At 31.5% G+C, this 17,918-nt stretch overlaps 2 protein-coding genes across 2 annotated transcripts; both read right to left on the bottom strand.

Moving 5' to 3' along the window:
• Nucleotides 1-993: 993 nt before the first annotated feature.
• LOC111045407 (keratin-associated protein 19-2) lies at nt 994-17,813 on the bottom strand. The gene is made up of 2 exons (XM_022330809.2): nt 17,657-17,813; nt 994-2,601 (listed from the first exon to the last, which is right to left on the bottom strand). The coding sequence occupies exons 1-2, from the start codon at nt 17,672-17,674 to the stop codon at nt 2,224-2,226; spliced, it is 396 nt and encodes a 131-aa protein (XP_022186501.2). The 5' UTR covers nt 17,675-17,813; the 3' UTR covers nt 994-2,223.
• LOC111045408 lies at nt 4,162-10,059 on the bottom strand. The gene is made up of 2 exons (XM_022330810.2): nt 9,689-10,059; nt 4,162-6,136 (listed from the first exon to the last, which is right to left on the bottom strand). The coding sequence occupies exons 1-2, from the start codon at nt 9,860-9,862 to the stop codon at nt 5,768-5,770; spliced, it is 543 nt and encodes a 180-aa protein (XP_022186502.2). The 5' UTR covers nt 9,863-10,059; the 3' UTR covers nt 4,162-5,767.
• Nucleotides 17,814-17,918: the final 105 nt, after the last annotated feature.

Genomic DNA, 17,918 nt, shown 5'->3' with positions numbered 1-17,918 from the left:
TATATTTTTTTAATGTATAGAATCAAGGCTACTTTCTTGTATTTATAAAATAGAGTTATAGTATACCCTTTAAAATTGATAACTAGTAGTTACATTACAATTTGTATTCTTGTTTTTAATATTTTATTAATTTTAAAGGGTACTATAATTCTATTTTATAAATATATGAACAACTAGCCGTCAGGCTCGCTTCGCTCGCCGTATCCGTCTAGCCAGGGGGCTCCACCCCCTGGACCCCCGACAGGATCGTCCAAATTTGAAAATTTTCTGTCTATTACTTGATGAAATAATTGAGAAAATGCAAAAAACCGCTAATTTTGGGTGTATCTTTGGCGTTATTTAAAATTCCTTCTAGCACAACATTATTACACCCTAGCTTAGCTTCTGTACTAAATTTGAACAATTAATTCTGTTCATTTTTTGTTCTTGATAAATCTGAGAAAAAGCAAAAAAACGCTGGAAAAACGCTAATTCAGTGAGTGATTGCCATTTCGCTTTTATATATATAGAAGAAGAAGATAATAATAGGCTACTTATTAAAAAATCTCATTTATAATCAGCTGTTTGATCAACTCTTATTTGGCAGGGTTGGACCTTAGACCAGATAGAAATATAATAGACCTTCAATATCTGGTCTAAGGGTTGGACCCATCTTTTCCAATTTCCATTGGTATCACTAGTATCACTGCCTACTGATAGATAAAATAAGTTAGTTTATGGTATAGTTTAGTTTATACAAGCCTTATCCAGCTTGTAAACCACTCTTGTGATATATTTAGGACACTTCTGTACCGCGCCATAGAGCTCATCACAACTCTGGTTTAAAAGCTCACCTTAGTTTTTGACACAGAGCACGAATTGAACTATTAACAAAATTGAAAAAGAACAGCAGCAAAATCCTTAGAATAAAGTACCTACTCACATACTAGTACCAACAGCACATTTTCAGAAGGTTTCTGTTAATTTTCAAGGGTTTTCATTGAGAAGAAATAATTAAAAATAGAAAATCAGTCAATTTATTTCACATAGAAAAGACATTGTTCATACATTCCATGGTACTTGATTCCAGAACAATTTTCAAGCAGCCTGTATATCTTACACTTTTGCATTGCATGAATATACAAAAACAATAATTTCCTCTTATCGACTTCATTAATTTTGTTGGAAAACATTATTATTTTATGTTATTAAACATATTTTATTTTCGGAGAAGCAATAATATTTTGCCACAATTAAATGCAAGATTACGGGGACTAGGTCTAGTTCAAAAAGTAGTTTTTCAAAATAGAATTACATTATGAGAAATTGTCAGCAATCAAATTGAATTAAAACAGCGGAGAGTTATTATGTTCCTGAAGTATTGTATCAATATTGTTACTGGAGATCATAATAAATTAGGAAGACAAAAATACAAATCTATAATTGTGTTTGTTTCATTCATTGCATCTTCTATAAACCTTTTTGATTTCAATGGATATCACAACTATCATTCACGAGTATCAAAATAATCAAAATTAATGTGAAATAAATATCGGTAGAATTAAATGTCTGATCAAATTATCTTCCAATATGGCATCTACTTTGGATCACATACTTTGAATAGATCTGCACCAAATCAGTTTAAACAGAGATAAATCAGCTGTTCGTTTAAACCCGGAATGTAACATAAATAAATGCAACTATCCCTTCATGTAATCGTAGATCAGCGTTAAACCATAAAGAAAAGATTGCATTTGCTATCTTTTATCTATGGTTAAAATTATAGATAGTGCATTTATGGCCCTAATATATGAATCTATTGAAACTCTCAAAATTACACTCCTCTTTAAAATCTTTTTTAAGTCCAATGTAGGCCTACTGGAGCTATTAATCTAATTATTTAATTATTATAGAAATAACTTGTACCCTTTTCAAACTTTTCCACATAAACAGCAACACTAGTTTAAGCACTCATGTCATTTTCAAGTGTCCTATTTTTTTAAAAGTTTGAGGTATTTATATATAAAGATTTTTATAAAAGGTACTAGTTATTCCTATAATAATTAAACAATTCAAGTAGGCCTGCCCTATGAAAATACTTTAATCTTATTATATCTGTCGTTATTATTACAATGTCTATGTAATTTGTAGAAATTGTTTTCATTGATAATTTAACGTGATGTTGAGCATGTGTCCCTCTTGATCATAGAGAAAAGAATACTATTCTTTTGTCTCTGCTTATATTCACCATCCATGATATCCATGACGTCTTCCATATCCATAGCCTCCGTAGCCTCCATAACCTCCTCCATATCCTCCATAACCTCCGTAACCTCCTCCATAACCTCCGTAACCACCTCCATAACCTATACCGATGCCGACTCCATAGTATCCGCCGTAACCTCCATATCCGCCGCCCCATCCACGGTTGTATCCGCCGCCATGACCCCATCCGCCGTGATAGTGGTGTCTCCTGCCGTAGTGGTGCTCGGCGGTGTCCAGGTCGTCATCCGCCAAGGCCGCCGGCACCGCGACAGCCGGCTCTTCGGCCGCCAACAAAATCTGCGCCCCAGGCGAGGAAGGTGTTTCGCATGTAGCTGCGGCGATGCACGCCATTAGTACCTGCAACCAAATAAAAGCAATAGATTAGTAAAATTTAATAAATAAATATCAACAGATACAGACAGGGTTAAGTTGCACATGATATGCATTCAATGTGATAACACCCTAAGGTTGCGTTTACACTAAAGTTATTAACAAAATTTTAATTAATTAATTCTTAAAGATTTTATAAGATTGAATATAACTTGTCATACACATGATGAACATATGTGTGTTTGTCAAGTTCCGTTCAATCTGATAGAATCTATAAGTATCAAGTTATTAACATTTTGTTAGTAACTTTGGTGCAAACGCAGCTTTAGTTTGACTTCAAATCTGAGACTCAGTTACACAACTTTCTATTAAATTTTTATCATACCACGAAATCCTTCTTTGAAAAGAAGGCCACTGTGATTTGTTGTCTTAGCATTTAATCACGGTTCAATTCAATAGACTTTAGTGCAATAAGGCTATTGCAATTTCAAGTCAAACTTAGGTTGTTACCTGCAACAAAATAAAGCAATGTGAAATGTATTAAATAAATATCAACAAACCAGAAGCACACAGGGTTGGATCTGAGGTAAAATTTAGGGTGTGATCACATTAAATGAATAGGTATGTGTGCAAGTGAAAGCTTGGTTATGCATGATCAAGTTTGCAGATGAGAAATATATATGTATATGTTGGACGGAATCCGAAAAAAATGTTAAAAATAAAATGAAGTTCCAGCTTGTATTGAACTGACCTAAAAAACATACACGAACTTTAACGTTATTTTCAAAGATTATTGCATCAATAATTGAAATTTATTTAGTTTTTTGTTCATAAAGACCAGACATGATAAAAATCAAACAATGGTTCAGTGTCATAGTTAACTATTAAATAATCAAGAGAGTACTATTCCAAGTCAATATTCAGGATAAATAGGTACAAGTTCTTTCATATTAAAAAAGGAAATTTGTGGTACTATATTTAAAAAAGACTCATTGCTTTTAATAATAATTTCCAGTTGTATTTTGTTTAACATGAAAATCTTTATAAATAGGTATTATATTCGTATTTCACACTTTCACAGTATTCTGATCTATTCTATACAATTGAAATACTGTATGATCTATTCCTCCCAGAGAACATTTTTTGTCACTATCACATTTAATGATTAAATTAAATGCATAGCCTACATATTACATCAAAACTTGAGTAGCCCTATAAGTATAATACTTATGATACTAATACCTTATAATACACAAAATATACTTTCAATGATACAAAAATATTATCATTGGAATCTTTTCAATACAAAAATCAACTCACATATTGGAGTGAAACAATAAATAATTATTCGGGAGATGTCAAACTTTTCTGATGAACAATATCATATCATCAATAAATTGACCCTCAGTCAGTCATTATCTCAGTCGATTGAATATTCGCACCTATGAGCACAATCTTTATAGAACAAAAAATGAGAACAAAAACCTCACCGGATTTGAGTACTAGAAATCACTATCTTATTATCGAATATTTTTGTCATCCAAAACTCAAGAACTATGATTCCAAGTTTTTTTGTTCAATTACGTAGGTAGTTTTAATCATTTATCCTTGAAAATCCGAATAAACATATGTGAATTAATAGTTCTCTAAATAAATCTTATAATATATTAAATAATAATAACTATTATTATAATAATTAAAATAATAAGCTCTATAAAATCAGTAGTGATTTTGTGATAACTCATCATCATTCTCTCATTTTGTGCGGAATTTACTCTAGAACTATTGATTTTAAATTGTTTATTCCAAGTCGGTTCAAAATTCACATTGGCAAAGTTTAAGAAAACTTATTAGTCTTCATTTCATAATTTGATCCTATGATAGCTTTGGTAATCATTGAGAATGAGTGAAGTATTTCTAGAGATATAAGCTTGAAAACATCGCTATTGGATGTGATGAGTAACACTGTTTGTGAAGTAAAAGAACTTCACTAACGGTAACAAGAAGGTATCACAGAATAAAACAGATTACTGTTCTATTTTTGTTAAAGTTTTGGATTTTGGATAAATTGAGAAACTATGTTGCCCTACGGTACTTCCCCACCCAAACTATTTCTCTACATCATCCACTCTATTATTACCTACCTCTAATGTTCATCATTCAATTTTGCATCAATTTAAACAACACCGACAGAATGAACTGAACAATTTCCAATACTTTATCAATGTTATCATATTGTGATTACACATTACATTTTTCACAAAAATATTCACACTAATTTTGTTGCCAAAATGTAGCCTATGTTTTATAGGCACTTTACGGCTACTCATACAAGATTGATTTACAGATCTCTATTACTCTCAAAATTGTTGTACACTACTTCTTATAAGCTCATTCATACAGGACACTACTTTTACAATATGAATCATAGACAATAAAAACTGAAATGTTTAATCCAACAAACTTAAAACATATAATTTTTGCAAAATACCAGTATGAACTAGAATCTCTGCTGTGTATATTATTAAACCGTTCTATTTTATCAGGTTCATCAGAGATTGACAATGGTGTACGGTAACAACCGAAACCGGTCTTTCTAACTATCAATAAAATCTGTAATTTTTGACAATTTCTTAGTATTCTTATTTAAATCATTCTATAATTGAAAAAACAAGATGACATTTCTCTTTCATTGATTAAGCAATAATTAATTCTTATAAAATGTGAAACTCTTCAAAAACTTTATAATAATGTGGCTGCATGGAAATAACTATTGGATAGGCCTAGTTATATCCTGTTCAAAAATTTTAGGTCTATCGATTTTTCTTCCCAATAATTTAAAATTTATAAATTGACTACATAAATAAATAACTTACTAATATTCCCATCCTAATATAATATTTCACTATTCTAATTATGAATATTCTATTTTCAATGAATGGTATTGAATAATAAATAATTGACAATGATTGAAAATAAATAAATAATCAGTTGTTTGCTTAATAATCTAATAAAATAAATAAATTAAATATTAAAAAAATATAAAAGTCACTAAATTGTTCTCAGATTGAAAACAAGTTCATTTTTTAGTCTTCAAAAGAATATTTGGTGTTCGATTTTCAAAAAATATTTGGCATCAGAGTTGGTTGAACACTTGTCACTGTATAGTTGGCTCAATTATTGTAGTGTCATTTCATCCGTAAACAATGTATCCACCTGGGATTGCTACCCCCACTCCGAAACCATGATGGCCACCCCAGCGCCTCCTATGGCCTCCGTGACCACCTCTCCTCCTATGATGGCCGCCACAACGCCTTCGGTGTCCCCTGTACCGGCGTCTGCGATAATGGTGCTCAGCTGTTTCAAGGTCATCCAATGACGCTGACGAAGTTAATTCAAGGTCATCCAATGATGGTGACAATGTTGATGGAATGTCAGACGGGTATGCTGCTGTTGTTGTCTCTTCGTCGTAATTTTCCATGGTGTAGGACTCTGCTTCATCGAAAGACTCCATTGGACGCGAGTGGACAAGGGTTAAGCAGGCTGATAGAAACGGCAACACCTGGAAACGAGTTCATCATGTCAGAGACTTGTCCACAATGTAAAACTTGTGTAAGACGAAATGTTTTAACCGTGCTTATGAAGTAGTATTTTAAAAGGGCTACTTGAATTGTTTAAATATTCTAGAAATATATATCTAGTACCCTATTTAAAATTTTTTTCACATAAACACCAAGGAACTGTACTGCTATAGTGAAGTCCACGTTATAATGGCAGTGGAATGGGTCCCTCTAAAAAGGTTGCAACCTCAGATCAGTTACAGAATAGACACGGCCCATTGTATATTCATACTGAAAGTCGATGAAGTCATCATTGTAATATTACATTTTTTCTTGATTGGAATCGAATCTTCAATTCGAGATCTATAAAACTTTATAGTAAATATTAGAGTCATCGATTACGGACAACTTTTTGACTGAGAATTTATCGTAAATGATTGTGTTGCATTGTTCCATGGTGTCACCGAGGCTGAGTTGACAGAATTAATAGATAAATGGATTATTTAAATAGAGATGATATATAAAAATTTAAAATAATAGTTTCAAAATAAAGTTTTATTGAGAACAAATATAAAATGTGAATTCTAAACTTGTAATTTATAATTTTTCTGGTGACATGTCCGTAACATCGACACTGAAGAAGCTTTGCTCTGTTCCTGGTAGCTAGGTTTTTCCTGTTCCTTTTTTTCTCTGAAACTTATGGCTGGCTATGTGTGTTGTAATTAGTGCTCTCTGAATATTTTTCTGTTTAAGTGAATTTATTAATGTTTTAAATTGAGTTTTAAACAGTTTATAGTGTTCTATTTTGTTTATATATTGTTTATTGTGTATACAAGCCAATAGCCACTGTTTTTCAACTATATAAACTGGATAAGTACTTAGCTCGTAGTGACTTTAGATGCTTAGGCTTGTAAGATACTGTTCTTTGTGTATTTGTGTAGTATATTGCCAAAATTCTTCTGAAGATTATAAGTTCATTTGCTCTGAAAACTGGATTTCTCATTCATAGGCGATAGATCCATTCATAGTTTATCAAGAATCTATTACATTGGAGCCGACAACTATCCTTAGGTTAATAGGTGTGAAATGCTATCCAACCGATTTAGGAAAAATTGGTAGCACGGCATCATCTACTGCCATATCACCATATCGTGACGTCAGCATCGGATAGAAAACAATGTAAACAAACTCTGCAGAAATGTTTTCTATCCGATGCTGACGTCACGATTTGGTGATATGGCAGTAGATTTTGGCTTCAGAGGCTGGACTTCCCAGCGTGTCTATTCTATAACTGGTGTAAGGTTGCAACCGACAAAATTTCACAACGTGATGCTCCAGTCACAGAATACAAATATAGCAGTTTTATAGAAGAAGTTTTCTCTGCTCCAGTGTAAAAAAGGCTGGTAGAATGATTCTCTCCACCTTGCAGTAACATCTGTGTTTGATAGTTCGCACTATTATATTAATAAAATAGTGCGTTGCGTACTTTAACCACAGATCTGATGCCACCACTAGGCAAGGAACCATTTCACCAGCGTCTTTACACTGAAGTATCGCATGTGAAATTTTGTCTGTTGCAACGTTTTTAGAGGGACCCATTCGTTTGATCAGCAATGGTATTGCTATCTTTGTCTATCATTCAACAAAGCGGATAGCGCTGTCTCTTTGCCGCTTGCTCTGTTGCCAGATCGTCTTTTAACAATGTAGAATAATTAATTAACAAAATATTTCATCTTAATTGAGAAAATTGTCTCTTTGCCGCTTGCTCTGTTGCCAGATCGTCTTTTAACAATGTAGAATAATTAATTAACAAAATATTTCATCTTAATTGAGAAAATTCATCATGAAATTATTGAAAAATATAATTTCTTGCTTCATAAATTATAATTGATTATTTTAAACGAGAATGAACAGTTAATATCAGATCAATATAAATCTGTATCAGCTACCGTCTATAGAAGGCATTGACAAGACAGAGGGTCGGCAACGTTTTTCTTCTATCTTTCTCCACTGCCATTATAACGTGACCTCACTATATAGTTTCAGTACTCATATGTCATTTTAATTGTTATGTGTAACGGAATAACAAGGAGAACAATAAACCTAATTGGAGTTTTCCAAAGTTTCAAACTTATAATTGGGTCTAATTTGAATAAAAAAATTGAAAGAGCCAATCTTGAGAATTATTTAAGATAATTAAGCCTAAATTGAAAAAAATACACAGGCTTTGATTCCAAAACTGTTAGAATTTAATTAGGTTTTCCATTATCAAATGAATAATAATTCTACTGGTTAAATTATGAAATAATTTTTTCTAGAAAGTTTTGATGAATTTTTTATTCAATGGGTACTTGATCACTTTTGATACGGTACTATTTCACACCTACACACAGACGTTTAGTTTTTGTATAGTAGTGATATTCTTGTAATAAAAAAAATAAATTAGTATGGCTTTTGTTGGTGGGGAGTTCCCTTTCGGGAATGTTCCACCGCCTGAATATATAATTTAAGCCGTCAATGGGCCTTACGACTGTCATACTTCAGCCGGGACCGACAGTTTAACGTGCCCATCCGATAACACGGGAGTGATCTGGTTAAAAAACTTTTGGTGATGAGAGGGGTTCGAACCCGGGATCTCTGTGCTGCTACGCAAGCACTCTATCCACTAGACCACGGATCACTTCTTGTAATAAGAATAGAATTAATTGATTGTAAAGTGCATTTTGAAGATTAAAATAGTTATTTGTGCAACTAGTGCGCAAAGTGACAGTTTGCTGCACCGAAAGAAACGTTTACGCCCGAGCCGTAGGCGAGGGCGGAATGGTTTCTTGAGTGCAGCAAACGAACTTTGCGCACGTATTTCACATTAAATTTTTCCTACAGTTACCATTGAATATGAAAAGTGGGTAATTATGGGTAAAATTCCCTGAAATCCATCAAATGTTTTTCTGTGTAACTTTATTATTAATAAAAACCTAAATTTATTTAAAATTGAATTATAATGATTAGTAATTCAATTGAAAATTCATCTGACTGCTTGAAGGGGGTTTATCTTAAGTAAGCATTAAAATGACTATAATCAAGGCACATAATAAATAGAACGTTGTTCTCCACTGCCATTATAACGTGGGCCTCACTATGAGTGCAGTTACCAACTTAATTTTGATTTTGCTGCACTGGTGCTCCATATAACCTACTAACTATTTTGCGTTGTCATGCTGCAAATCTGGAGTACGCAAAGTACTCACTTTGCGCACTAGTGCGGAAAAGTGATTCTTTGCAGCCTTTAATCAGTGCAGAAATGGTCACTTTTCAGGGTATCTGTAGGAAAAATTGATTTGATATGCTACAATAACTTTTCCATGCTATATTTCTATTGATTTAGCCTAATTACCGTAGATATGCTATTGATTGAGAATAGAGAATAACTAACACGCTTGATTAGGAAATTATTATTAGACACTGATGACCAGTTCTCCATGTTTAAAATAATATGCCTACATCGTAAATAATATTCACATGACTGTTTCTTTTACTAGGTACCTCATACTTACTAATTGAGCATCCTGCCGAATATAATTGGTTGAATTTTCCTCGTCATTTTCCTCTTTGCGATAGTGCTGGAACGGGCGAGAGTAATAATGAAGAGTGTTCTTCATAAGGTGTGTGTTGCTAGTTGATGTTCTCGTAAGCCTACCTTTAAATAATGCTATAGTTTTAATTAGCATTATTAAATTAATGCTATAGTTTCCTTCATACGATTGTGTCCTTCAATCAGTAGCGACGATTGCAAGCAGGCTAATTAGAATAATTAAAAGATAAAATAAACCAATCTAGGATTATTTCTCGATTTTTAATTGAAGAGATGATAAAGATATGTCATTTTGTACCGTATTGGAAATCTAAAAATTATAAAAACAAAACATGTAGCCGAATATCCATATAAATAAAATATAAATCTCAGTACCCTTTTAAATCATTTTATCACGACATGTTTCGGACATTAATAAAATAATTTAGAAGTGTACTGAGATTTATATTTTATTTACCGTGTATATTAAAAGTAGCCCTAAAGAAAAAAGAGAATATCTGTATGTATGCTATTCCATAACACGTAATAGGATTTGAATTTGTAAATTGTAATAATAAGTAGAATTTCAAGTACCGTACTGTATCCACTACTTATTACTATAAACTACTAAATATTATCGCGCTTACAGGATAATCTACTTATGAGGCATGTCACAATCAGCAAAGCAAGATTGAATATTCATCATGTTGCAGGGTGTTGAACACTTTTTAAATTCCCTGTTCAACATCTACAAAACCATGTATTATATGATATATTGAATGATGTAGCCTAAATTATGTATAAAAACATTTCGATTTTAATATTTTGTGCATCATGATATAGGCCTATATTTTTTCTATCTAGTTATCTTTCAAGAGTAGCATAGCCTACATGATATCTAATGAGATTTTCTTGTTTAGCTACTTTTCTAGAACGACATAAATGTTTTAAGTGGAATATGATGTTGAACTAAACATCATATGGATGCCTATTTTATGTGAGTCATCCAGCTATTGAACTGTTCGTTTTCGATAATGTATTATAGATTTTTACAAAATTGAATGTTTTATAAAATTTCTTGAATATTTTTTAAGATTTTCTTCAAATCTTTATCTTAAAGTGTCAGGTTCTTAAGTTCAGCATTTATTGAAGAAGAGGTTTTAATTAATGTTGAATCTGGAAAAGGAGTTTACTTATTTCAATAAGATCATAATTTTTTAAATCATTGCAAGCATAGAAGTATGTTGAATACTACATACCCTACATTATATGAATTTCATATGCTAAAGTATCATTAATTTTATTTTCCTCTAATTCAAATGTAATGAAAATTATCATGGAAAAAAGTTCATAAGCTGAAAGGAGAACGTTTTTTCAATTTATATCCATAAGCCTACTTGTGTGATAGTGCTACCAACAAAACTTATTATTTAATACAAGAGTGCATGTCCAACTCTTCTTTGTTGCTCGACAAACAGACTCATAGTAGGTAGTTATCACATCTCTAAAAAAACACGTTTTCTATCACACTATGCTAGTAGGATAAGTTAACATTCTTCTCAGGTTTGAACTTGACACATTATAAAATTCTCTCAGGATTCAGTTACCAACAAGGCCTACTAGAGTAGTAGATAATTTGATGAGTGTTTCTCGGAACTGGAGTTACATCATTGTAGTTTTTTTATTATGTTAAAGGCTCATATTACGGTAATGCAGCACATTCTGAGAATGTTACAGCATAGAAATTTAGAAAGTACACTGTCTCCCAAGGTCATTCGGCAGTGTTTGGTCCCAAAGATTCACTCGGATTCATTGATGAGTTCTAACTTTCTTACAACCGTTTCTATAAAAAGAGATTGTAGACACAAAATAGTTCTGGATGAATATTTTTTCAAGATCTGAAAATACTTTTTCACAGCATTCAACTTCGGATTATGTTCGTTTAATAATAATTATTTATCTATAATGCAATTTCTCATTCATTTCCATATATGTTGTTAAAAAAAATTCTTAGTAATTTTTCAAGGAAATTCTTTTCAACAGCATAAAACTTTGGATGTTCGTTTATTATTTATCGATAGTGCAAATTCTCATTAATTTCCATCTGTAAATACTTTTTATTTATTCACTTGATGACCAGAGCTCAAGAACAAAGGTTTCCTTCCATCATATAATTTGCCCATCTTGGAGAAGGATGTGCCCATCAAGCACATCATATAAAACTGGCTATAGTATCTTTTCCTCTGTCTGTGTGATTTCCAACCAGTTCACGAACTGGTTTTAGTGGACCGCCCTCGCCCTACTCATCTGCTTATTATTGCCATGCGAGAGAGGCCTACAGCTATGGGTTTAATGTTGGGGAATCCCTCTTCCAGTAAAGTTCAAGTTCATTTCTTACGCAGTTCATTCTTCCAAGGTCATTTTGTATTCCGAAGAAGTTGTCAAAAAAGAGGATTCCATCCACGAGCTTAGTTTTATGGGCTTTTTATCTAAGTTCTAAGTTGGCAATCTTCTCTCCCATATAGGCTACTCTTCATCTCTTCCATATACTTCATGTCTGGCCTGAGATTACATCATTCACATGATTTTATATTGAATATCTTGAACAAAAACATTATTGAAAGCTTAATTCAAACAATAAAATCTCTATTGAACATTCATATTCTTCTTAGGGCAGTGCAAAGGCTAAAAATAAACTTTCTACTGGTGATATTTTTTCAAGTTTTTCGATTTGTATATCATCAAGCTATCAAAATGAAACAGTTTTCTTAGGGAAACATTTTTTTCCGATCATTACTTTTTGAGATATGAGCGCCTGAAGTTTAAATTTTTGGGACAGAACATTTCGAATTCAGTAAAAGATAAATCTATGAAATTTAGAGGATAAATTCTTAATGGTTTTGTTGATTGAATAAAACAAAAACATTCTAAAAATATCAATTTTTGAGAAAGTTATTCAATTTACTGGAAATGACCAAAAATAGCTTTTAGTTGAGTTATTTTTGGTAAATTGAATAACTTTATCAAAAATTGTTTTATTCAAATCAACAATACCGTGAAGAATTTATCCTCTAAATCTCATGGATTCATCTCTTACCGAATTTGAAATGTCCTGTCCCTAAAATTAAAACTTTAGGCGCTCATAAAAAAATAGGCTATCTCAAAAAGTAATGATCGGAAAAAAATGTGTTCCAGAAAAAATTGTTTTATTTTGATAGCTTGATGGTATATAAATCGAAAAACTTTGAAAAATATCACCAGTAGAAAGTTTATTTTAGCCTTTGCTCAGCCTTAATAATATGGTTCTCTTGGGATGTTGTAGCTTTTAAAACTTATACAACATATTTTTGATACTTTCAAAAGATTTTCAAATGTGGGAAAATACAGCATAAAGCTTATATTTTTCCGCCAACCTCGAAAAGAGGTTGATCACGAAAGCAATTTTACTTTTTTCTGGCAAAAATAAAATAAGTTTCCAATTAAAGATTAAACTTAGGATTGCCAACTGAATGTATGTGTTCAAGCTCCGCGGCTATTTATTTTCCAATCTATAAACACGGAATAGATTTCCCAAAACATTTTCAAAATAATTGAATGAGCTCTTGCTGGATGAATGTTTTTCTAGTCTATACAATTCCAATTTGCTCTACTGTTATTGAAATCTAGTAATTTGACATAATTAATTGACAAATAAGGAATGAAATAACTTTTTATAAAATGTTAGAAGAGTATAACGTGGATAAAATGTTTAAAAATAATATATAGGCCTATAATGAGAATTCAATGAGATGGAATTTACAATTATTATAAAACGAAAATAAAAATTAAATGCTGAAATAGAATTGCACGCTTTTTGAAATTATAGTTGAAGAATTTGAAGAAATACCAAAGCTCTCACAGAACTCTTATCTTCCCTCCCCTGCGCGAGACTTTTTATTCAAAACTATTTTCGAATGAAATGTTACCTGAGTTATTACTAGTTACCTGGAATTGAAAACTAGCTATCAAAACCATTTTGGGATCGATTCAATTGAAGATTTTCATCATCTGACATCAAAAGCTTTGCGAATGAAAGTTTTATATTTTTTATGGATAATACCCACATTAGAATAATTCTCTTCATAGCTCAATTTCGTCTAGAACTTTATAAAATGTATCTCACAATAGAGCCTATTATTTTTAGTTGCTTCATTGCATCCGTATTATTTTGCAAGAGTGGGCAAAAGCATGTAAACCTGTAACCGATTCGAACCGCATTCTGCTTCATGATTATCTCAATTTTGAGCCTGTTTTTCAAGTTCGCGAATCATGACAGCTCTTATTTGAATAAAAAATCTCACTCGTTCTATTAACTTCGGTTCATGTTTGAATTCAATCATCAATAGAATGTTTTCATAGTTTTAGAATGGGTCTACGTAATCATAAAAAATGGCAGAAATATCATTTCCAAGACAGGCAACTTTCATTAATTTTTTTAAGTATATAATTTATAATTTTTGAATATTTTTACTACGGTATTCGTATTATTGAAAATATATCATTATGTAATATGCAATAAATTTAAAATCCTAATACTGTTATTAACATCAAGCCTGCTCTATATTATATTATTTTGAATACTACCAATATCCTACCATTAGATTTGAGAACTCTACAATTATTTGATAAGAACCAAATTGTTTTGACAAGTACTGTACAAAAGTTTTGAAGTTCAATCTTTATGAAATTTCCTTCAAAGTTCAAAGTGTATTTATCGTTTCTTTTAACAAGTGGGAAACATGAATTTGTGGAATGTGGACTATTGGTCAAAAATGGGGAGAATAATATATGAGTCAAGTGTAACATCAAGTAAAGTTCACGTGTTTTGCTCTAGTATTAAGAAACATCTTCAAGCTAATGAGCTATCAATCATACCGACTATTCAATAATAGATTATATTATTCATTGATAGCAGATTTTCTAATTTTACTGTCTACTATCAATTCCAAACTGAATCGTTTTGATATAAAAATTTAGCCAAATTTAGTTTCCCATGGGAAGAGGGTATAAAAGTAAGGAATGAGGGTGAATAGGAGTGAAAAAGGGCCTCAAAAAACGTTCAGCCAGTTGACGATTTTATTGTGTAGAAAATTTTATTACAGTTTGTCAAGAGGAGCAAAAACATTTTTGGAAGTCTCCTTTGCTGTAATCATCATCAAATCTAAAGGTGTCACCTCAACCTACTGGTACAGTTGTGATTCGATTTTTTTTCTAATAATCAATTGACGTATCGGTGAGATATGTGTCAAATATGTGGCTAAACTCATTAGAGTTTGAGGAACTGATGTAGTAGAGGCTACAGTAACTATATAACTGGTTATATAGTTACTGTAGTAGAGGCTACAGTAACTATATAACTGGTTATATAGTTACTGTAGTATAGGTCATTGGATGGTATGAATAAAAGTCACCCTATTCTGGAAATTATGTCTTCTAGATATTAGTTTGTTAATAATAGTATGTACCTAGCTCTTCAAGACAAGCAAAAAATGCTTCACAGACAGATAGAATAACTTAGTACAATTATCTCCAATAAAAGTTGATAAGTACAAAATGGAAAATAGAAAATTTATCTCCCTTTCTGGCTTCTCAAAACAGATAATTATAGTTATATATCCAATTTCTTGGCTATTCATTTACTGTTGATGATTTTGTTTTCAAAATCAAAAGTCTCAAGACAAATCATTTAGATATTTAGGGATGACTGGACAAAACTTTGATACACCGAATAATCTATGTCTATTTTACAAATTAGTACATAACATTATGTAAAGAGGCATAATTAGAAAATTCTGCTAAAATTTTGAGCAAATCAAATTGTATGATGTTTTGTTTCAACAATCCATAACTGAAGAAATAATTTTAATCTCAAAAGTAGCTTATAGGTACCGTAGTTATTTTTGTAGAGGATAACATTATCTTAATAATCGATGATTGGGAATATATTATTAATTGATTATCTTCAATTTATCAAGTTTGATGAAATTTTCAAATTGAAAAATGGAGATTTATAAATTTTTCATTCATATGAGACGAATAAATTAATACAACCTGTCTCACTTTTAAGAATGTTTTCACAGATTAAAAGAAAATTACCAAGAGCTCTTTTATATTGACACACACAAAATAAAAAAGTTTGGAATGAGGGTGAATAGGAGTGAAAAAGGGCCTCAAAAAACGTTCAGCCAGTTGACGATTTTATTGTGTAGAAAATTTTATTACAGTTTGTCAAGATGAGCAAAAACATTTTTGGAAGTCTCCTTTGCTGTAATCATCATCAAATCTAAAGGTGTCACCTCAACCTACTGGTACAGTTGTGATTCGATTTTTTTTCTAATAATCAATTGACGTATCGGTGAGATATGTGTCAAATATGTGGCTAAACTCATTAGAGTTTGAGGAACTGATGTAGTAGAGGCTACAGTAACTATATAACTGGTTATATAGTTACTGTAGTAGAGGCTACAGTAACTATATAACTGGTTATATAGTTACTGTAGTATAGGTCATTGGATGGTATGAATAAAAGTCACCCTATTCTGGAAATTATGTCTTCTAGACATTAGTTTGTTAATAATAGTATGTACCTAGCTCTTCAAGACAAGCAAAAAATGCTTCACAGACAGATAGAATAACTTAGTACAATTATCTCCAATAAAAGTTGATAAGTACAAAATGGAAAATAGAAAATTTATCTCCCTTTCTGGCTTCTCAAAACAGATAATTATAGTTATATATCCAATTTCTTGGCTATTCATTTACTGTTGATGATTTTGTTTTCAAAATCAAAAGTCTCAAGACAAATCATTTAGATATTTAGGGATGACTGGACAAAACTTTGATACACCGAATAATCTATGTCTATTTTACAAATTAGTACATAACATTATGTAAAGAGGCATAATTAGAAAATTCTGCTAAAATTTTGAGCAAATCAAATTGTATGATGTTTTGTTTCAACAATCCATAACTGAAGAAATAATTTTAATCTCAAAAGTAGCTTATAGGTACCGTAGTTATTTTTGTAGAGGATAACATTATCTTAATAATCGATGATTGGGAATATATTATTAATTGATTATCTTCAATTTATCAAGTTTGATGAAATTTTCAAATTGAAAAATGGAGATTTATAAATTTTTCATTCATATGAGACGAATAAATTAATACAACCTGTCTCACTTTTAAGAATGTTTTCACAGATTAAAAGAAAATTACCAAGAGCTCTTTTATATTGACACACACAAAATAAAAAAGTTTGGAATTGATTAATTCCATAGGTAGCCTATGTAGTGTTGTTGAATTTTCTAATTGCTAAGACGCTGAGGATAAAAAGCCTTTTGAATTTGGTGGGTTTAAATACATACAATGAGGACCTAGAATGAAGTGATTCAACAATTTTATATGAATTGTTCCTATGATCTTCAAATTAATCCAAGCACTAAACAGTTGATGAACATCAAGTAACAAAAAGTACCAAAAGTTGATAAAGTCACACAAGGTTAAAAGCTATAAGAGCGAAGCAGCAAAATTATATTTTCATCGAATATTTTAAAAATTAGCTCTGGAAGATGCACAAAATTCAAATCTTTGTAATCAATAATAGACTTTTGATTCAGGCTACCTTGATGAGAAAATGTAAAACAATTGTTTTGTAACAGTAGTCAAAAAATTTATTGGTTTAAGCTATTCAAGAGTGGATTTCAATATACGTTCTTGTACATGCACACATATTTGTCCCACTCCAGTAATAAGATTCTATTTTAATTTCTAAAGAAATACGTCCTGATTTAAAGTTAATATTATGAAAAATAGTTCTTAGTTCCGGTAACAGCTTGATTAACGAGCACAAGTAATAGATGAACAATATGCAAATCAGTCTTTAAAATAAGAAATTTCAAATTCAACTTACCAAAATAGTGATCTTCATTGTTGCTGTTGTTGTAATGTAGCTTTGAACTTGATCTTGACCGGTAAGCAGAACACGATTCAATGGTTTAGTGGTGGAGGTGCCGGTTTATATAAGAGTTGCGACTAGTGATGAGAGGTGCCTGGATTACGCACTCGTTCATACACACACACACGCACACCCTCGCCGGCACGTGAGAACTCTTCCTTGGATTTTCCTCAACTTCTTCAGCACAAAAAGTGAATGGCCTCACTATGATCATTAT

This window comes from Nilaparvata lugens, chromosome 2, assembly GCF_014356525.2.
Source record: "Nilaparvata lugens isolate BPH chromosome 2, ASM1435652v1, whole genome shotgun sequence".
Lineage (NCBI taxonomy): Eukaryota > Metazoa > Arthropoda > Insecta > Hemiptera > Delphacidae > Nilaparvata > Nilaparvata lugens.
The sequence above is the reverse complement of the archived record's forward strand: the minus strand, read 5'-3'. Positions and strand labels throughout refer to the sequence as shown.

Bases quoted from the DNA above. Each gene is read 5' to 3' on its own strand.
- LOC111045408 (XM_022330810.2), bottom strand. From the start codon at position 9,862: ATGCTAATTAAAACTATAGCATTATTTAAAGGTAGGCTTACGAGAACA. The intron at 6,137-9,688 runs GTAAGTATGAGG...ACTCGTTTCCAG, and splicing joins TTCGGCAGGATGCTCAATTA to GTGTTGCCGTTTCTATCAGC.